Source organism: Chenopodium quinoa, unplaced genomic scaffold, assembly GCF_001683475.1.
Source record: "Chenopodium quinoa cultivar QQ74 unplaced genomic scaffold, ASM168347v1, whole genome shotgun sequence".
NCBI classification, from domain to species: Eukaryota; Viridiplantae; Streptophyta; class Magnoliopsida; order Caryophyllales; family Amaranthaceae; genus Chenopodium; species Chenopodium quinoa.
In genome coordinates, this window is record NW_018745003.1 from 5,250,136 (window position 1) to 5,267,479 (window position 17,344).

At 35.3% G+C, this 17,344-nt stretch overlaps 1 protein-coding gene across 1 annotated transcript; it reads left to right on the forward strand.

Annotated features, from left to right (window-relative positions):
* Positions 1 to 1,125: 1,125 nt before the first annotated feature.
* On the forward strand, positions 1,126 to 16,113 carry LOC110708085 (protein ENHANCED DISEASE RESISTANCE 2-like). Its single transcript, XM_021886193.1, has 16 exons — positions 1,126 to 1,826; positions 3,464 to 3,538; positions 3,697 to 3,750; positions 4,411 to 4,476; positions 4,779 to 4,837; positions 6,182 to 6,258; positions 7,566 to 7,688; positions 8,578 to 8,612; positions 9,604 to 9,704; positions 9,880 to 9,975; positions 11,367 to 11,398; positions 11,586 to 11,657; positions 13,961 to 14,134; positions 14,571 to 14,764; positions 14,841 to 14,904; positions 15,603 to 16,113. The coding sequence occupies exons 1-16, from the start codon at positions 1,602 to 1,604 to the stop codon at positions 15,851 to 15,853; spliced, it is 1,698 nt and encodes a 565-aa protein (XP_021741885.1). The 5' UTR covers positions 1,126 to 1,601; the 3' UTR covers positions 15,854 to 16,113.
* Positions 16,114 to 17,344: the final 1,231 nt, after the last annotated feature.

Genomic DNA, 17,344 nt, shown 5'->3' on the forward strand with positions numbered 1-17,344 from the left:
AAAAAAAAAGGGTATTTATCAATGGTACACCCAAGGTTCAGGCCTTTCTCAATGGTAAACCTACTCATTTATTCTTTATCAGTGGTACACCCAAGGTTTCACATTGTTATCAGCGGTACACCTATCATACCCTTTCCGTTAAAAAAAAGTTAGTTTTGGTTTTTTTTTCGATTTTTTTAACTTAAAAACTGACACGTGGCGGCCTGTGATTGGTTAAAAAAAAATTAGATTTATAAATAAGAAATTAAAATGAAAAAATTGAACTTTTTTTTTTCATTTCCCTTTCCCCTTTCCCTTTCCCTTCTTCCCTCCATAACCACAAGAGCAGAAACCACCACCACCAACATGACCCCCACAACCAGCCCCACCACCAACATGACCCCTGCAACCCACCATAAGCAACCACCGTTCCTTAACCTACCACAACCCACCACAAGCAACCACCCTCCCTCAACCTACCACCAGTAACTCCCCTTAACCCACCAGCAGCGGCGCCCCCTTCAATACACCACCAACATGACTAATAACCCACCCCCCTAAAGAACCCTCCACCACCGCAACCCACACCAACTAAACCCTCCATCAACAGCGACCCACACCAACAAAACCGACCACACCACCCCCTTCCTCTCCCAAATCCAACCACCCCACCCCCTTTCCCTCTCAAATCCGACCACCCCACCTTCTTCCCCTTTGAAATTCGACCAACCACCTCCTTCCCCTCCCAAATTAGACAACCCCACCCCCTTCCCCTCTGAAATCCGACCACCCCACCCCTTTTCCCTCTGAAATCCGAGCAATCCACCCCCTCTCTGCCGCCGTCGTCCACCGTAACCCTAAACCTTTGAAAAAAATCCGGCAACCCCCTTCTCTTTCTCTCTCCTCGAGAAGAAGAGATCGAAAATGGTTTTGACCTTCGATTTCCCCTTCGACCTTCATCCTTGATGGTTTCATCGGAAATGGCGGTGGATTGAGGAATGAGGGGAGAGAAGAAGAAGAGATCGAAAATGGGGATTGAATTTCTGGGAATTTGCAGAGAGAGAAGAAGAGAGAGAATGAAGGAGAAGGGGGCTAGGGGTTTGTGGTGGCTGGGTTCGAGGTGGGGGGTTTAGGGTGGTGGTTATGGTGGGGATGAAGCTGGGTTTAGAATGGGGGTTTGGGGTGGTGGTAATGGTAGGGGTGGCTGGGTTCTGGGTGGGGGGTTTATTTTTTATTTTTTTGAACCAATCACAGGCTACCACGTGTCAATTTTAAGTTTAAAAATCGATAAAAGCCAAAACTAACGTTTTTTAAATGGGAAGGGTACGGTAGGTGTATCGCTGATAATTGTGTAAAACCTTGGGTGTACCACTGATGAAGAATAAATGAGTAGGTGTACCATTGAGAAAGGCCCGAACCTTGGATGTACCATTAATAATTTGCCAAAATAAAATAATGGTAGGTTAACAATAAATAAAACATAGGTTTGAGCTTTAAAGACTCCTTCCATCAAAGAAACACACAAATTAAGCGGAAACCAGCAACGTGTCGAATGTGATTAAGGCATCTTAAGGCAGTGAATGTGTGGGGTTTCCCAAAATTGAATCTCCAGATCGGCAATTATGTCGCGGCCAATGAGGCTGAGATCCCTGTCAGATGGGGATGGATCATCGCTGCTTTTGAGCGGAGAGTTGAAGAAGAAGAGACCCAAGTTCCAGTATTCTGGTTGGGTGTTTCATCTTGGTACTAATAAGATTGGCCATGAATATTGTCATCCTCGCTTCTTGTTTATTCGTGGCAAGTATGTCGAGATGTATAAGCGTGATCCCCATGATCATCCTGGCACAGTCAGTTCTTCCTTCTCTCTTTTTATTTTGTCTGTTTCTCATCATTGTTTTGTTTTTTTTGTTTTTGTTTTTGTTTGTTTGTTTGTTTTCTTTTTTTTTTTTTTTTAATTTTGATTTTATTGCTGGATGTTTGAGTGGCTATATGCTTTTCAATTCTGGGTTTAGTTGTTTGATATCATGTTGATAGTATGCAACATCAGCTTGTAATCACTTTAATTTAGATAGTGCTCATTTTTTGCAAATGATTTGGGACATGCATAATTGCCTACTATGCACTTCACCTTGAAGAATTGAGCTTAAACCTTTGACAAAGACCGTGATGTTGTTCAATTACTGGCTTCTCTGGTATTATTTCAACGAGGATGGAATTTGTGAGTAGATACAGGATGTGTCCGCTATGGAACTTCAACTTGAAATGAGTTGGAACTTGTACATGAGTGGGGATAATATGACGATGAAATTACTGTTTGCTAGGCTGTTTAGATTAAAAGAACATGTGGATGTAACCAAAGCATAGAACTGGGGATAACAGGAGTTTAACAATGGACAATTAGAAATGGTTTTAGGCTGATATTCAGGTCTTGGGAAAGCTCATTGATAGAGAGCCTAAACTCTTTTGTTTAATTGTGGATAACACCAAAAATAGTGGATCATGGGGGCACCATAATTAGTATGTCGGAGTCACCAAAAAAATTGAAATTAAACTTAAATGGAAACAATATATAAACAATCCAATTCTCGTAATATAATTTGGGTGATATAATTCAAGAAAGGGATATTTTGTTTCATTTTTCTCCCCGGGATTTCAGGGGCTTACCAGTGGCTACTTTCACCAGCCATTTATAAATTACGACGTTCTCAACTTGAAACTAGAAAGTAGTTGGAAGTTTTCCTTTCTCTCTTTCTATTATGTCTTCTTCTCAAACAAAAATTAGCATTTTCTTTGATTCCTTTGAAAATCATGTTCTATTTTCTCTTCTCTTACTGAGAATGTTTTGGTTAATGGCTATATTTATATGCATTAACAAATAACGAGCCATGATCCTTAATGAAGGCTATACCTTATCCTACTAAATTTGGTTTCTATTTGTTTCTCATTATAATATTCTTAGCATAGCTCCTTATCATACTTAATCATTATTGTATCACAATGAAACCCTTTCCTTTTCAATTAATCTTAAACGTCTCTATTTTTCCCGCTTGTGTGTTTGTACATGTGAATATAACTCTTTTGGTTTTCAAATGCTTGCAACAATTTGACTTCTGCTCTATTTGTACTTTAACTTTGACCACATTTTCACTAATATATTAAAATCAATTGCTATTGTAATGTTGTTGGATTTGTCTAGATATATATTTTTCAAATATATCATTTTACATTTTTTTACTAATACATAATTGCATATCTTTATTGTCAAATTTGTGCATTGGCAAGTGTGTCAATCAAATTGTTGCATGTATTCTAGAACGGAGGATGTACTTGTATTTAGCATCTTTTTCAATCTTCAACAAGTTATTCATAGTTAATTTGCTTTCCTAACGTTTTTTTTTTTTTTTGTAAAGATGACTATGAATTTTCTATCTTAATAACTAACATACCTTAAGCATCACTTGCACTAATTGTATTCTTGTTGCAGAAACTTATACGGAGAGGTGTTGTGGGACAAACTCTTATGGTGGAAGAGTTGGGATGCCGAAAGGTTAATTGTAGTGTAAGGCACTTGGGTTTGAATTCAATGATACTGTTTTCCATATTTTCTCTCCTAGTTCTAGTTCATTATCAACTTCTGAATTAATTTCTGAGGATTATTATATGCACTCACTTTTCTTTTTCTTTTTTTTCTTTTTTTTTTTTAAATTTTTTTAATAGGATCTGCATGTTCTTCGATTCTACAATCGATTGGATGAATCAAAGAAGGGAGAAGTAAGTGAATTTATAATATCTTTGCACAATTCAATGGAACCTGATTATGTGAACTTTCACAGTAATGGATCTTGAATTCTTGATCGTGTGTTTTGTGGCAAGCATAGTCATATAGGGAGTTAGAAGAACTTTAAAAAGTTGTAAAATTGGCATGTTTAATTTATTAAATTACTCTTTTTTTAATGTCTAGAGGATTTTGCTTTGGTAGAGGTTATATGGTATTGTCCGGGTTTATTGCTATTTCTTCTCTTTTAGCTCATCTGCAGATTTGTTATATGAAGTTCAATAAGCAGGAAGGATATAATATATAGTGGGTGATTTGTCTGGAAAAGAATGACAAGATTTTCTGTAGTTTGGAATCTTCTTTGATTACTTTATGGAAGCCAATGATGTTTAGCTTATCTTCGGTCTCACACTCCTGGAGTTCCTTATTGATGGATTTCTGATTTTTGGTCCTTCGGGTTATTTTTTTTTCCCTTATTTGACAGCAATGTATTATTTGACTGTGAAATGTATTGTTTATTATGGAATTGCCTCTGTAGTTGCATTCATATTGATTGCTTTATCGCTTTTGTATATTCTGAGTTGCCTTTTCTTTTTGGGTGGGTGGTAGTAGAGCTGGAATTTTTTTGAGTAATTTGATTATTTTCTTTGCTGAAGATTGCTTGTGCTACAGCTGGAGAAGCTCAAAAATGGTTGGAAGCTTTTGAGCAAGCAAAGCAACAGGTATTGAATTAAAACTTGATGTTGATTTTGGCAGGTTGTTTCATGCTGTGAAGATTATTACTTAATTGTTGTGATACACATTGTTAGATGAGATTAAATCTGATTCTATTGTAATTATTACTTTCTCATCCAATATCTATTAATTATTTTTGAAGAATGGAAACTCCTTTCCAATGCCCCTCTTAAAACATCTGTGAAAGCTGATTTGGTGAAAAGTATGATGCTATGCTCTCTAAGGTGGATGTACCACTCATATGTTTACTTATTTATTGGTTATCACAATGGTTACTTCGTTGACACAGGCAGAATATGAGCTTTCAAGAGGTGGAAGAGCCAGAGACAAGCTGAATTTGGAAGCCGAGTATGTCTTCTATCCATGTAAATGTTGATTCTTGTATAGGATTATTGAGCTAGAAAGCTTAGGTTATTGTGGCTCAAAGAATACCTGTTTCTACCAACCTGCTAGAGTGCTCTTTCTTGTAATGGTAATTGATATATGGATTGAACACATTGGATGGTTCCATTTGTCTTTGCTCCTAGGTATATCTTGTCTTGGTATAATAAATTGGATTTTTTTTTATGTGCTCTTTCTCAATGCCTCAATACCATTCTTGCTCATAAGTTGTGATGGCACACCTGTCCCCCCCCCCCTCCCTCCAAAGGTCACATCATCATTGTATGTTCAACTGTTCATTTACTTGTCCCATATGATCAATATTAAGTTCAAAAGTTTAGGCATCGAAGGTAGTTGATATATTCATGAGCTTACAGTTAGTTTGTAGTTAAAAAGTGAGCCTGTCAAATAATGAATATATCACTTGGAATCTCAAATATATATCCTGATCCAAACCATGCCAAGATAACTGTGAGAAGCACATTTTTAAGTTGTTGCTGATGCTTGATAGGTGGTGGCAGACTAGTTAGTAAAGTCAACTTTTTGACCCTTTGACAATTTGTGCAGACCTTTCTTTTCTTGTTTCAGTTTGCTTATTCTTTGCTTGACTGTTTGTTTATAACCTACTATTTGATTTGAGTTGGACGTATCTGAAGTTTCTGGTGACTTTTAGCGTTAGATTACTTTTTTTCAATTATACTTGTCTATTGTCCTACTAAAGATGTACTTGAAAGAAAAGATTCTGTCTTGCTGCTAGGTGCTTGTGAACATGACAATCGCCATCTGCAGGTGTTTTAGTTTGGGGTCATGCCTAAGGTCACTGGTGCTGGTAGAGTAGAAGGTTGAAAGTTCTTTTTGCCCCATCTGGGTATTAATTTCTTTTTTTTTTTTTTTTTTTTTCCTAGCTTGTGTAAAGTCAGAGAGCTATACTCTGCATGATGACTGTAATCTGTCCTTTCTCATTCCAGTGTATAAAGTCATGCAGGATCTCTAGCTCTATTAGATTTTCTGGCTCTAATCTGCCTTTTTTTGATGATTCTATTTGTTTGAGGGCATTGAACCTCTCTTTGTTTAGGGGATAGATTCTGTTAGTCTCTTTATACTTGCAACAGTTTGTCAAAATTGGAACATATTACTGATTGGCAGACGGCGTTGATTGCAGTGTGCTCCATAAGCTGCAGTTTTCTCATGCTTTCTTATAGTTACAATGCCTATTTATCGACCCAGTATCTCATGCCTTAGATGGTTCCATTTTCTTGGTTTGTTGTCAATCTTTTGAATAACTTATGATCTTCTCTCTTCTGTGGAAAGGATTGATCTTGACGCACATCGCCACAGGGTGAGGAAATATGCACATGGCTTCATAAAACTTATAAAAATCGGACAAGGTGAGTTGTTGTTAACTGGTATAGCAGTAAATGGTGATTCCATCTTCTAATAGCAAAAATTGAAAAATATATCGGTGGTTATAGAGCGGGACACTAGGATGGCAATTTGTGCTACTAAAGTGGTCTCTTCTAAAACAACTAATGCAGTACTCTCTGAAATGAGATTCCATCTTTGGGTAGAACAAAAGAAGTTATTCCTGCTCCAGTGTAATGTATATAACTTAGACAAGCTGCTCCATATAGTTTGGGATATGCAAATACTCTTCTTGCGCCTAATATTTTTCATTTAACTAAATCTTATATTATTAAGCTGTACAAACAAAAAAGATGCTAAAGATCAGTGCCCTGTGCTAATGTTTAGGCATCATCATTGGTAGGATGTAATTGCAGGAAAATGAGCTGATCCCTTGCCCTGGACTCAACAAAAACTTGTGAATGTGGAGCTGACGGGTTTAATTAACGCTTGTAGTTTAAAGCAAGATCACCTCCCTATTCAACTTCAATGTTCTTTTTCCTTATTTTTTGGAAGTTCTTTATTATGTTGTTGTAACTTGAACACTCTTACACGAAAAGTTAATCACTTCCAATTTTTTGGTAAAAGATCTTCACTGCCTCTGTTCTCTCCAACATCATGACCAATGTCTAAACAACACTACTCTTTTTCCTGTTACACACTAAGTGACCAACGACAGTAGAAATCACTACCTTTCTTCTCCTATGTTAATTTTAATTATATTTCAGCAAAAGAATTATTGAATCCTCATGACAACAAGCGTGACCTTTCAAACCTCTTAGGGCAGTTATTTTTGGCTGATTAGAACTTATAGAAAGGAAAAAAAAAAAGGAGAAAAGCTTAGACAATAAACAGAACTACCTTGTGAAATTGTCATAGCTTATATTAGTTTTGCTCTAAATAAACAAACTGGATGTACTTCATTACTTTAAGTCTCATATTTATCAAATCCAAATAGGAAAAGAATTGCTCTCCCTTTTAAGAAGAGGGACAGAGAGAGGGTTGCCACTTGGTGAGTTGTAGGAATATGTGAATGGCTGGTCAGGAAAGTAGTAAAGTCTTGCCTTATATTCGCTAGAATTTTAATAAGGTAAATCTGTGAAGTGTCTATGCGTTCAGATTCTGTATGGCTTTATATTACAGATATACCTATGTTGTGGAAGTATGTTGCTTCTAATCAATCAATCAATCAAAGCCTTAATCCCATAATGTTAAACACTTTTTGGACATATAAGAACTTCTCTTGAACTCTTTTAATGAGAAATAATTATTCATTTCTCTATTATCAATCCAGAGCCACTTTTGCGACAATCATCATCCTTGGCTGAGAATGCCCAGACAGATGGCTATATGGGAGTTGATGGAGATGCTGATGCAATTGAAGCACATACATGGAAATGCATGTGCACCATGAATGGTTAGTATTTGTTATTAAGGGTGTAGACTTCTAATTGATAAGTTGTTCTTGTAAATTATTTGGCTCTAAGTTTCCTAGCTTCTTTACTGCATTGTCCAGTTTCCTTGTGTGTCCATATATCAAGTCAGTTATAGAAAAGTTTCTATATACTGTAATATCTGTAATTCAACATAGAATTACTATAGGTTGATATAAGATTGTTTCAGGCTTTAGATTGTTAGCCATAAATTTTCTAATTTTGACTTTTTTCAATAAACATTCAGTGTAGCTAAGAAATTGTAAGAATTAATATTCATCTAAGCATTAGGATGGTAAGCAGTGGTTAGCTCTCCACCTCTGAACTCCAGGACCATGAGTTCAGGGCTTGTTGTTTGGTGTCCCCTCCAGTTAAGAATTGGGGCCTCACTAGCTAGCAGTTTCCTGCCTTATCCCCTCTTGTCAGTTTACCCCATATTTCAAAAAAAAAAAAAAAATCCAAAGAAATGAGGAACACACCACTATAAAATTGACGATCAAATTAAGGAGAGATGCATACAATAAATCTGACTGAAATAGCTTCCTTTTTATTTTTTAATTTATTTTTTACTCCTCTCCATCTTTCTTTTATGAATTTGTTGGGGAGAAGCTTAATAATGAAGTTTTGTTTATCTAAAAGGTATTGGTGAACTTTTGTTTAGTAAATTCCAGCTACAGTAGCAGATACATTCCAAGCTTTGCTGTTCTGCATTTTTACGAATTTTACCAGAATATGTTCTATAATATTTCAATTTTTCAAGGACAAGCCTAATCTTTGGCAACAAATCTACAATGATATCTTTTATTGATTCTTGTGGTGCCTTTTCATTTTTCTTTGCTTTTGGTTGGTTATACTTTGTTTTCTCATTTGCAGGAATTAGAATCTTTGAGGATGTTGTAGAGTCCAAGGTATCCACAATGTCATATTGTTTTCTCTATTACACTTTATAGTTTTTACCAGATCTTGTGGTTATATTTTCTCATGACCCTGACTCTTAACAATCTTGCTTTTCCATGCTGCTGAACTTGCATAGGAAGAATCTGTGTTGAATAAAATCTAGGAAGCAGGGGGCATGCTTAATGTGAAAAAAAAATGATGTAGTATGGGAAGCAATCAACCAGTTGCTGTCATAGTGGAATACTGAAAGCTCTTGGTAATCAATACCAACGCATATCCTCCCTGAATGCATCTGTACCCTTTCTGAATTTGGAAATGGGGTCATGCCATGAAGAAAAGACAGATGCGATAGCTCATATTTACTTTTTTTGTAGTTATTTCCATGTACTTTGCTCATGTATTTACCTGATTAATTTTGCTTCTTTTAGAAAACCGAGTCTCTAGGGCATTAAAAACCAATTTAAGGGCCCAATTGTATTATTTAGGTTTTTTTGTTTACTACTCCTTCCGTCCTTAAATTCTATCACCAAATAAGTATCCTGTTACTTAAAATAAATAATTCACCCCGCTCATCTCATCCATCCCATGTGATGTGGGTTCCACCACTGTCTCTCTATATCTAATGGATGTGGTACCCCCATCAATCAATTTCTTATTCTTACTTTTCCACTATATGTACCAAAAAATCTTGCATTACTCTACTATAAATAATATGCATGCTCAAGCATAAGAGGACAATAATCTGAAAATGGACTCCGATGGAGGGAGTTCATTTGCCAAGAAATTTGTGACCTTTTTACTTGTTAATGTTTGTGGAGGATCAATATTTCTCTTGATTTTCGTTACTTTTAATCTGATATCTAATTGCAAATTTTTTTATTCCTATTTCGGCTATTTGCTGCTCAATCCCTTTTCTTAGCTTCTGGAATCAGGAGCTGTAATATGCTTCCAGTTTATTTTCTGCCAAAATTTCATTCACGCTTTCTTTTGTTAAAATACTAGGCTGGTAGAGGCATTCTTGTGAAGTCCGTGGGAATAATTGATGCCAAATCGGATACTGTCTTTGAGGTTCTTATGAGCCTTGATCCCTCTAGGAGATATGAGTGAGCTTCTTTTCTCTGTTCATCCTTGTCTTTTTTATTTATTTTTTAATTTTTTTAAATAAAATTTATAGAGGGATATGTAAATTTTGTTTTCTCATATCATCTTATTTTGAGAATTTATGAGTATGCTATACCTTTAAACTAATTATGGGGTAGCATCTGTGCATCATTACAGGTGGGATATGTTGACTAGTGACTTGGAGCTTGTTGAAAGCATAGATGGGAATTATGATGTTGTATATGGCACATATGATCCGAAATATTTCACTTGGTAATATATTTGTCTCTTCACCCTATCTCATCTTGTTTTGTCACTTTGTGTTTTGCTGCTAGAAATTACATTCCGATGGCCAAATTTCTTGCATTCACATTTTTCTTCATAATAATTTCTAATCTGCATTTTTCTTAACTTTTGGAACATTAAAGCTAGAATGTTTCTTTACACAAGTGGTATGTGGAATATTAACTTTGGCTCATTGCATTTATCTTCGCTGTTAGCCATTTATGAAAGGAGTACCATAACAATTTACTTTTCTTTTTGTACCCCCCGCTCCATTTTTATTTGTTGGTTTAATATGAAAAGAGAAAGAAGCTCATCTCAGAACATAGGTTTCTTCCAGGAAAATAAAAGATTTAAAAAATAAATAAATTCAAATTGGCCTTGGTGAAAGTTTTAGGAGGAAGCACATTCTACACTCTAGCTGGTCAATTTCACAAACCTTGAAAATGGAAGGGTAAGGAATTAGTGCTGAGAGAAAGGATAGCTCTATGTATGAATATTCATGTTTGGAGAAAGAAGAATTTTTTTGTGGAAACCTCCGAGGGAAATTTCTCATGCTTCAGATACACCAACTTCATTTTTTCAAAATTCAAAAATACTACCCATCTGATGAGGTTATTTCAGTGTAAATACTAATATTTTTTTACTACAAATTAAAACACTCTGCGGAGAAATTCGAATCCCAAGGACTAGTGGCTACTACCCTTCTTGAGAAATTTGCATTCTAGGTGAAGAAGGATGTTGGTTGGCATAGGTACTGATGAACATACTATAAATGTTCACAAAATTTCATATCCACCTTTCATGAAAACAATTATTGTGCAACCGACCCACTTCTACAGAATTTACCTTTTTATTGTTAGATTTAGTGTTTTGATGCTTTGAGTTGCTCTTTTTGTTAGGGTTACTTAACACGTATAAGGAACTTTACTATAATATATAAAAAAGGTCATTTTAAAGAGTAGCTTCAACATGGATGCACGCAGAATAAGCTGATAAATCTTTTTAATTTCTCCAATATAGTTAATATGACTCAACTAACAATGTACTGAGATTTTTCTACAGAAAAACTAAGTAGTGAGTTGCAGTCTAGGTACGTGTGTTTGGAGAATATTGTGATGGTTAGAACTGTAAATCAATATGAGAATCCTAACGCAGAATAGGCTATGAATTTGGTACCCCTGATGGGGTATATACAATATGTGCAGTGAATTGTGAATACTCTATGTCAACCTAATTAAAATAATCGAATTTTACACGGTGCTAATTGCTCTGCATTCTTCTTTAAGTTAGTACTTTCATTTGTCCTGTGAAGTCTTTATCAGCAAAATTCCTGATGGATAATGTGTGAATAATATGTGTGCTTGCTATTCCTCATGTAGGTGGAGTTCCAGAAGGGACATTGGAACATATAGTTCGTAAATCTTTCTTGAAGCTTCTAAAATTACTTTTTTGTGTTTTGACCATAGATATTAGAATTTTATTCCAAACATATCCTTGCTGTAGAACTTTAATAGATAGGGGAGTATATCTAAATTTATTGTTCTCTGAGTTTATCTCTTTTATTAATCCTGACTGACTAATTTTATTTATGGATGCAGCAATTTTACAATTTCCAGCAGTACATAAAAAGTGTCCTGCTAGACCTGGCTATCAACGAACAATCGTAAGCCATTTTGTTCTCAAGTTTTATGGCTCCTTTCTACTGTGCTACATATTTTCTTCCTCATCTTTTCATTTTTATGAAATTTAGATGTAGTAATTACTATCCAAATTAATAAGGAAAAAATAAAAATAAACAGATGGTATTATAGCGACTCCCTTTAGCTTATGGCTTGCCTAATGCACAGGATTGATTCACGATTTGAGTGCTGATAGTATTATATAATTCGTTGTTTAATTACATGAATACTCCGTATAATACAGGCTCAATAGGGTTTTAAATTTGTATCCTGTAAGAGTTGGATTGTCTGTATAGTAATAAAATGACGGAGTACACATGTAAAGATCCATTCAACTAGAATATAAATACTTCCTTTGTTTTATTAACTTGCAACATACCACTTTGGCACGCACTTGATGGAAGATATTGGACTAGGTAAACAGACAAATTAATTGAAATAATTTTACCATCGATATGAATAGTGTAATACCCCAGGTGAACGTGAGACCTTGAGCCCACTAGATAAGGTGCCTATGGCTCTCCCACATTGGAAGTTGAGGAGAACTGAGGAAGTATGTCATTACTATTTTAAAATTGCTCAAATAGCGTGCCAAGGTGTGTTGGAAGTATAAAAAAACAGAGGAAGTATTCATTACTAATTTAAACTTGCTTGGCTTAGTTGTCTTTGAGTGTTTATTGGGAGGAGCTCAGTTTTCTAATGGTTTGGACCTCTCCAACTCAATTTTTTAATACATGCAGTGCAATTTTACTATTTCTCTTTCATACAAACACTAAACAGGATTTATTTTCCCTTAGTCTCCAAAAGCATACAGAAAACAATAGACATTAGTGATGAGCAGTTACAGAAGGATTTATAGCAATTGCTCTGGCCTGCTCGATCACATGTGCATATATAAATTCAGAAGATGAAAAATCAAACTTAAATGTGACAAAAATTCACCATAAATCTACGCTCCTGAGAGGATTTCAATACTGAATATGGAAAGGAGTTGATGTTGCCGTATGACCCTTATCCATGCATTCATGCAATAGAGATTGCTCCCATTTGACCCTTGTTGATAAAAGCAGTTACTCCCTAGTTATTTTGTAGCTGATAACCTAGAATTGACTGTATCAGCTTGTTCAAAAAGGATATAGAAAGAGATTATGCACCTAGCTTCAGCAGATAAAACAAAAAGTAGTAGGGTGTACCCTCATGGCTTCATGTTCCAATATAGTTTATGACACTTGACAGATTTGGTGACATCGTAGTCTATGCTAGAGGTGATTACCAAAAGATAAAGTGACATGAGTCAGTAGAACTCCACCAAACTTTGTTTGAGGTGATGAATTTCCGGAAGCCATTTTGTTGTGGACTTGTGGTGTCCAGTATGTCTACAAATCTCCATAACTTTACAAGTCCTATCCACAAAATCTTTATTATTTTATTTGTGGTGTCCAGTATGTCCACCGATCTCCATAGCTTTACAAGTCCTATCCACAAAATCCTTTATTATTTCAATTTTTTTTTTAAATCTTTTTAATTTGCAGGATTATGCCAAAAGTAAAAGAGTTTAGGCGCCTTTTTTGCACCTCTCTCCCCCTCCCAGCCTTTTGTGCATCATGGGTCATCAATTTGGTTGACTACACTACGATGCAAGTTTGCAGTGTTGTAAGCCAGATACCTGTGATTGGACTGACAAAATTAATGGTTCAGAGTTCCAGAGCTTCTTGTGTGAACCTGTGACAGAATTTCTGCCAGCTTCTGTCCATAAAAAATCCTGCTCAAGAGTCTTGCTTGGGAAGGGGAAAGGTTGATGGGATTAGCTAGTGCTTTACATTAATCATTCCTCCTTATGTATATAGTTGTTCAACTTTCCTTTTTAATGGAGTCCAACGCACACCTTTGGTCATTAATGTATATAGCCTTGAAATTTATAAATAATTAAAAAAAAAGTGATAAAAAGTTGATAATTTAAAAATCACAAATCGAAACAAATTTAACAAGATCCGATTTGATTTATTTTGATGTATATATTAGTAAAGAGAATAACTTATTTGAAATGGACGGATTATAATTGAAAGAGAGTCAGAGAGAGTAGCAAAGTTATGCCTATCTTCCATCATTATAAATTGTTCTGGATGGCATTCTATCCATAAGTGTTTTATCTATACAAAATTCTTATAGATTTTTTTTTATCTTAAGGTGCTATCCATCCCTCAGGTTTAAGAGATGCTACTGCATTGATTCCTGTAACTTTATTGCTCTTTCCATATTGTGAATAGCTTTTTTATTTATAATTTTTTGTGTAGCTTCTACTTGGGAGATAAAAAGTTTGGACACATCTGATGCCACAGCCGAATCTCCAAGATGTCTTGTGACACACATGTTGGAGATACAATCTGATAGCTGGGGTTCTTGGAAGAAAAGCCGCTCTTCAAAGTTTGAGAAATCTATCCCTTATGCATTGTTGTGCCAAGTTGCTGGTAAGTTGCTTCCTGTGGATTTTCAAGTATTGTCTTGCTTGAGTAGCAACATTGTAAAGCAGTTAATCTTGTTATGGAGAATTATTTAAAGAGTGGTGACTTAATTTTGTGGCAAATCCGGGTTACTTATTGTTCATGCTGCAGTTATTATCTATGATAGCCTGTTCCATTATTGTATTATTCAAAGCATGTTGCCTAATTGATCAGAATCGGGATAGCTTTGTTAAAATTTGATATTGGGATCATTATATGCATAATCATCGCAACAAATTCATAGGAAAGAATAACTTGTGTGTTTATAATGATAGCAAGAGTTGCAAGACATTGATTATGCAATCTTTAATGCAGTGCCTTTCTGTGAAAAAAATGTGCTTACATTCCATTTTTCATGGGAGCGTGCATGGCTTGTTTTTAATTCTTGTTTTTCATTGTATAGGTCTCAAGGAATATATTGGAGCAAATCCAATTCTTAAAAAAAATTCGGTTACCGCAGATTTGTATTCAAATTCCTCCAGTGATAGTGTTTCCAGCAGTGAATGTGACGACTCTGCAGAAGAGTTTTATGATGCGATTGCTACAGAAACATCTGATGGTGAAGATAGTGATGATGATATTGAAGTTGACAAGAAGGTGTGAACTCTTCTGTTTTTGTTTGGATAATACAATAGATCCCTCTATTATAAATTAAATCAATAAGCTGTGTCAGGACATTGTGACGCTGGAGAATGTATCATCAGACATAGCAAGCTTGTCTTTGAAGAAGTCTCCAGGTTCCCTTAACTGTTTGTTTAAATCTTTGTGTAACTTTTGACTGTTGTTCCACCTACTTGAATTTATTAGTTGATTTAACATGAATATCCTCCAATTCAGTTATCACGCTGCTAGTACTAGTCATTTTTCACCAATAAGATTCAATCATCTATGATTCTCTTACAAGGTACATCAATTGTGTTAGAAACTATGCTTTCCTTCAATCTGTACTTCTGTAGAAATTAAACTCCTATCACTCCCTTTTGAGTTCTTGTTAACAAAGAAATATTTGCTCAGTTGCTCACTCACCCTGTTTTGAGGTTTTGTTAGCACAATTGGGGATCAGCCTTTTTTATTTTTCCTTCAATTTTTGGTATTTTAGCAATGAAGAAGACAGTGGCATCATCTCATATTTTCTGCTCTTCTGCTGATAAGGCTGTGATATTCGTTTTTACTGTAGCATGTCTGTTGAATTTGGTTTGTTCCTTGAGTATCTTGCTGTTTAAAAAGGGGGAAATACACCTAGTGCCGAGCTGTACCGGAAACAATAAAGCGGGAGGGAGGATTTAAGAAGACCAATTGTCAGAAAGACGAACCTTTCCAACTTCATTTGTGGCTCAGTTGCTACTGATATGCTTTATGTTGATGTGCTGTTTCTTGTAACTCCATATTATGCAGTGTAATCCATCAATAAATTACTAGCTTTCTCATCCTGCAGCTAATGATGCAAGCAAAGTACTAGATTCAGCTATACCCCCAGTGTCAATTGATTCAAGCAAGTTTAGTGGTTCATTGCGTCAAGGAAAAGATGATGATGACACAAATTGCTGGACAAATCCAGGTGGCGCGGGATTCATGATTAGAGGAAGTACATACTTGGAAGACTATGTTAAAGTAAGTTTTATTATTCCTAACTATTATTTACCTTTTACTCATCATTATATTAAAAAAAAAAAAAAAAGTCCTTAGCAGACATCTTTTACTACTTTAGTGTTTTATGCATCTGTTGTTTTGCAGTAACAATTTAGTATCCGTAAGATGCAATGGAAATAACAGACAGTGAACTGATATCAACAATCCTTGTTCCATCTTGTTGAATTCTTTTTTTTCTCATTCAATGTTACTGATTAAGATTGTGTTGCAGTTGATTTAGGGCACTACTTACCTGTTAATGATAGTTATTACTTCATAGTTCAATGATTTCAAACTGTTGCCAGTTGGGGATTTAATACTTTTATCTTTGTCCCAGGATTAACTTCCATATTATTTGTTGGAATATCCTGTTATACGTGCCACAAAATGATTTGGGAACTCACCTTCAAACACAATATAGAACGAATAGCAAAATACGATAATATAAGGGACAAGTGTTTATGAGGAAATTTGATTTCTTCCCCTCAAATAATATAAGGGACAAGTGTTTAAGGGACAATATAGAACTCACCCTCTTGATGATTTTCCTCCTCAACAATCCATCATACTTTTTTGGTAAGCCAAAACTCTCTTTTATAGGCTAACCTAAAAACCCTCATCAATTAGGATATTTTACTTGCTCCACAAACTTAAATAATCCTAGATTGATAACATACCTAAATTCCATCTAGTTTCCTATTTACAAAACTCATCTAAATAGGAAAGCATAAAAGATAGAAACAAATAGATAAAATATGTATTTTATTTTTTCCTTAAACGAATCTATATTCTTGGTTTTGGTAAGTTTAGTTTATTTCCTAAAAAACCTTCCCTTACACTCAACTTACCATCCTCATGTACCGATGAAGAACTTTCAGAGCTTGCCTCCGCTTGAGTCATAATTTGTCCCATGCTACCTCGTTTTGTTTGTTTCATCGCCCTATTAGATCACACTCCTATATTTAGTGACCTCCATATGACCTTTTTTGATATGAATAACACAACCCAAGCCATCCAAACGCCCCAAAGAAATAAGATTGCGATCAAGTCTCAAAATATACCTTACCTCTCGTAATTTTTGAGCTCTATCACCATTTTTCTCGATCTTAACCTTAATCATACCCCCATTAGGCTAGGTAACACTCAAATCCCTCTCTTTGTTTGTTTGCTTGTAATAAGTAAACCACTTCTTCCTACAACAAATATGTTAGGAGCATTCCAAATCTAAGATTCATCCCTCTTTTGAATCTTACTTTCTTTCACTACGACAGCCATATCATCATCAACTATGGCAGTAGCAACAATCCCACCCCTAAGGGCTTGTTTAGTTCACCTTATTTTTTATGAACTGATTTGACCTGATTTGATCTGGTTGTCTGATTTGACCAAACTTTGACCTTATGTGTATGTGATGAGTGACATTTATGTCACTCTTAGGGGTAGTATTTAGGTCTTTTTCCTCTTATTTTTCTTAGGTTTTTCCACCTCATTATCCTTTTATGGCTTCTTTTTGTGTTGATGAAAAGTAATGCTTATTTTGATAATCTT

Excerpts from the sequence above, each read along its gene's own strand:
- LOC110708085 (XM_021886193.1), top strand. The coding sequence starts at position 1,602 with ATGTCGCGGCCAATGAGGCTGAGATCCCTGTCAGATGGGGATGGATCA. Across the intron at positions 3,539-3,696 it reads GCCGAAAGGTTAATTGTAGT|GATCTGCATGTTCTTCGATT; the intron begins GTAAGGCACTTG and ends TTTTTTTAATAG. Across the intron at positions 9,705-9,879 it reads GATCCCTCTAGGAGATATGA|GTGGGATATGTTGACTAGTG; the intron begins GTGAGCTTCTTT and ends GCATCATTACAG.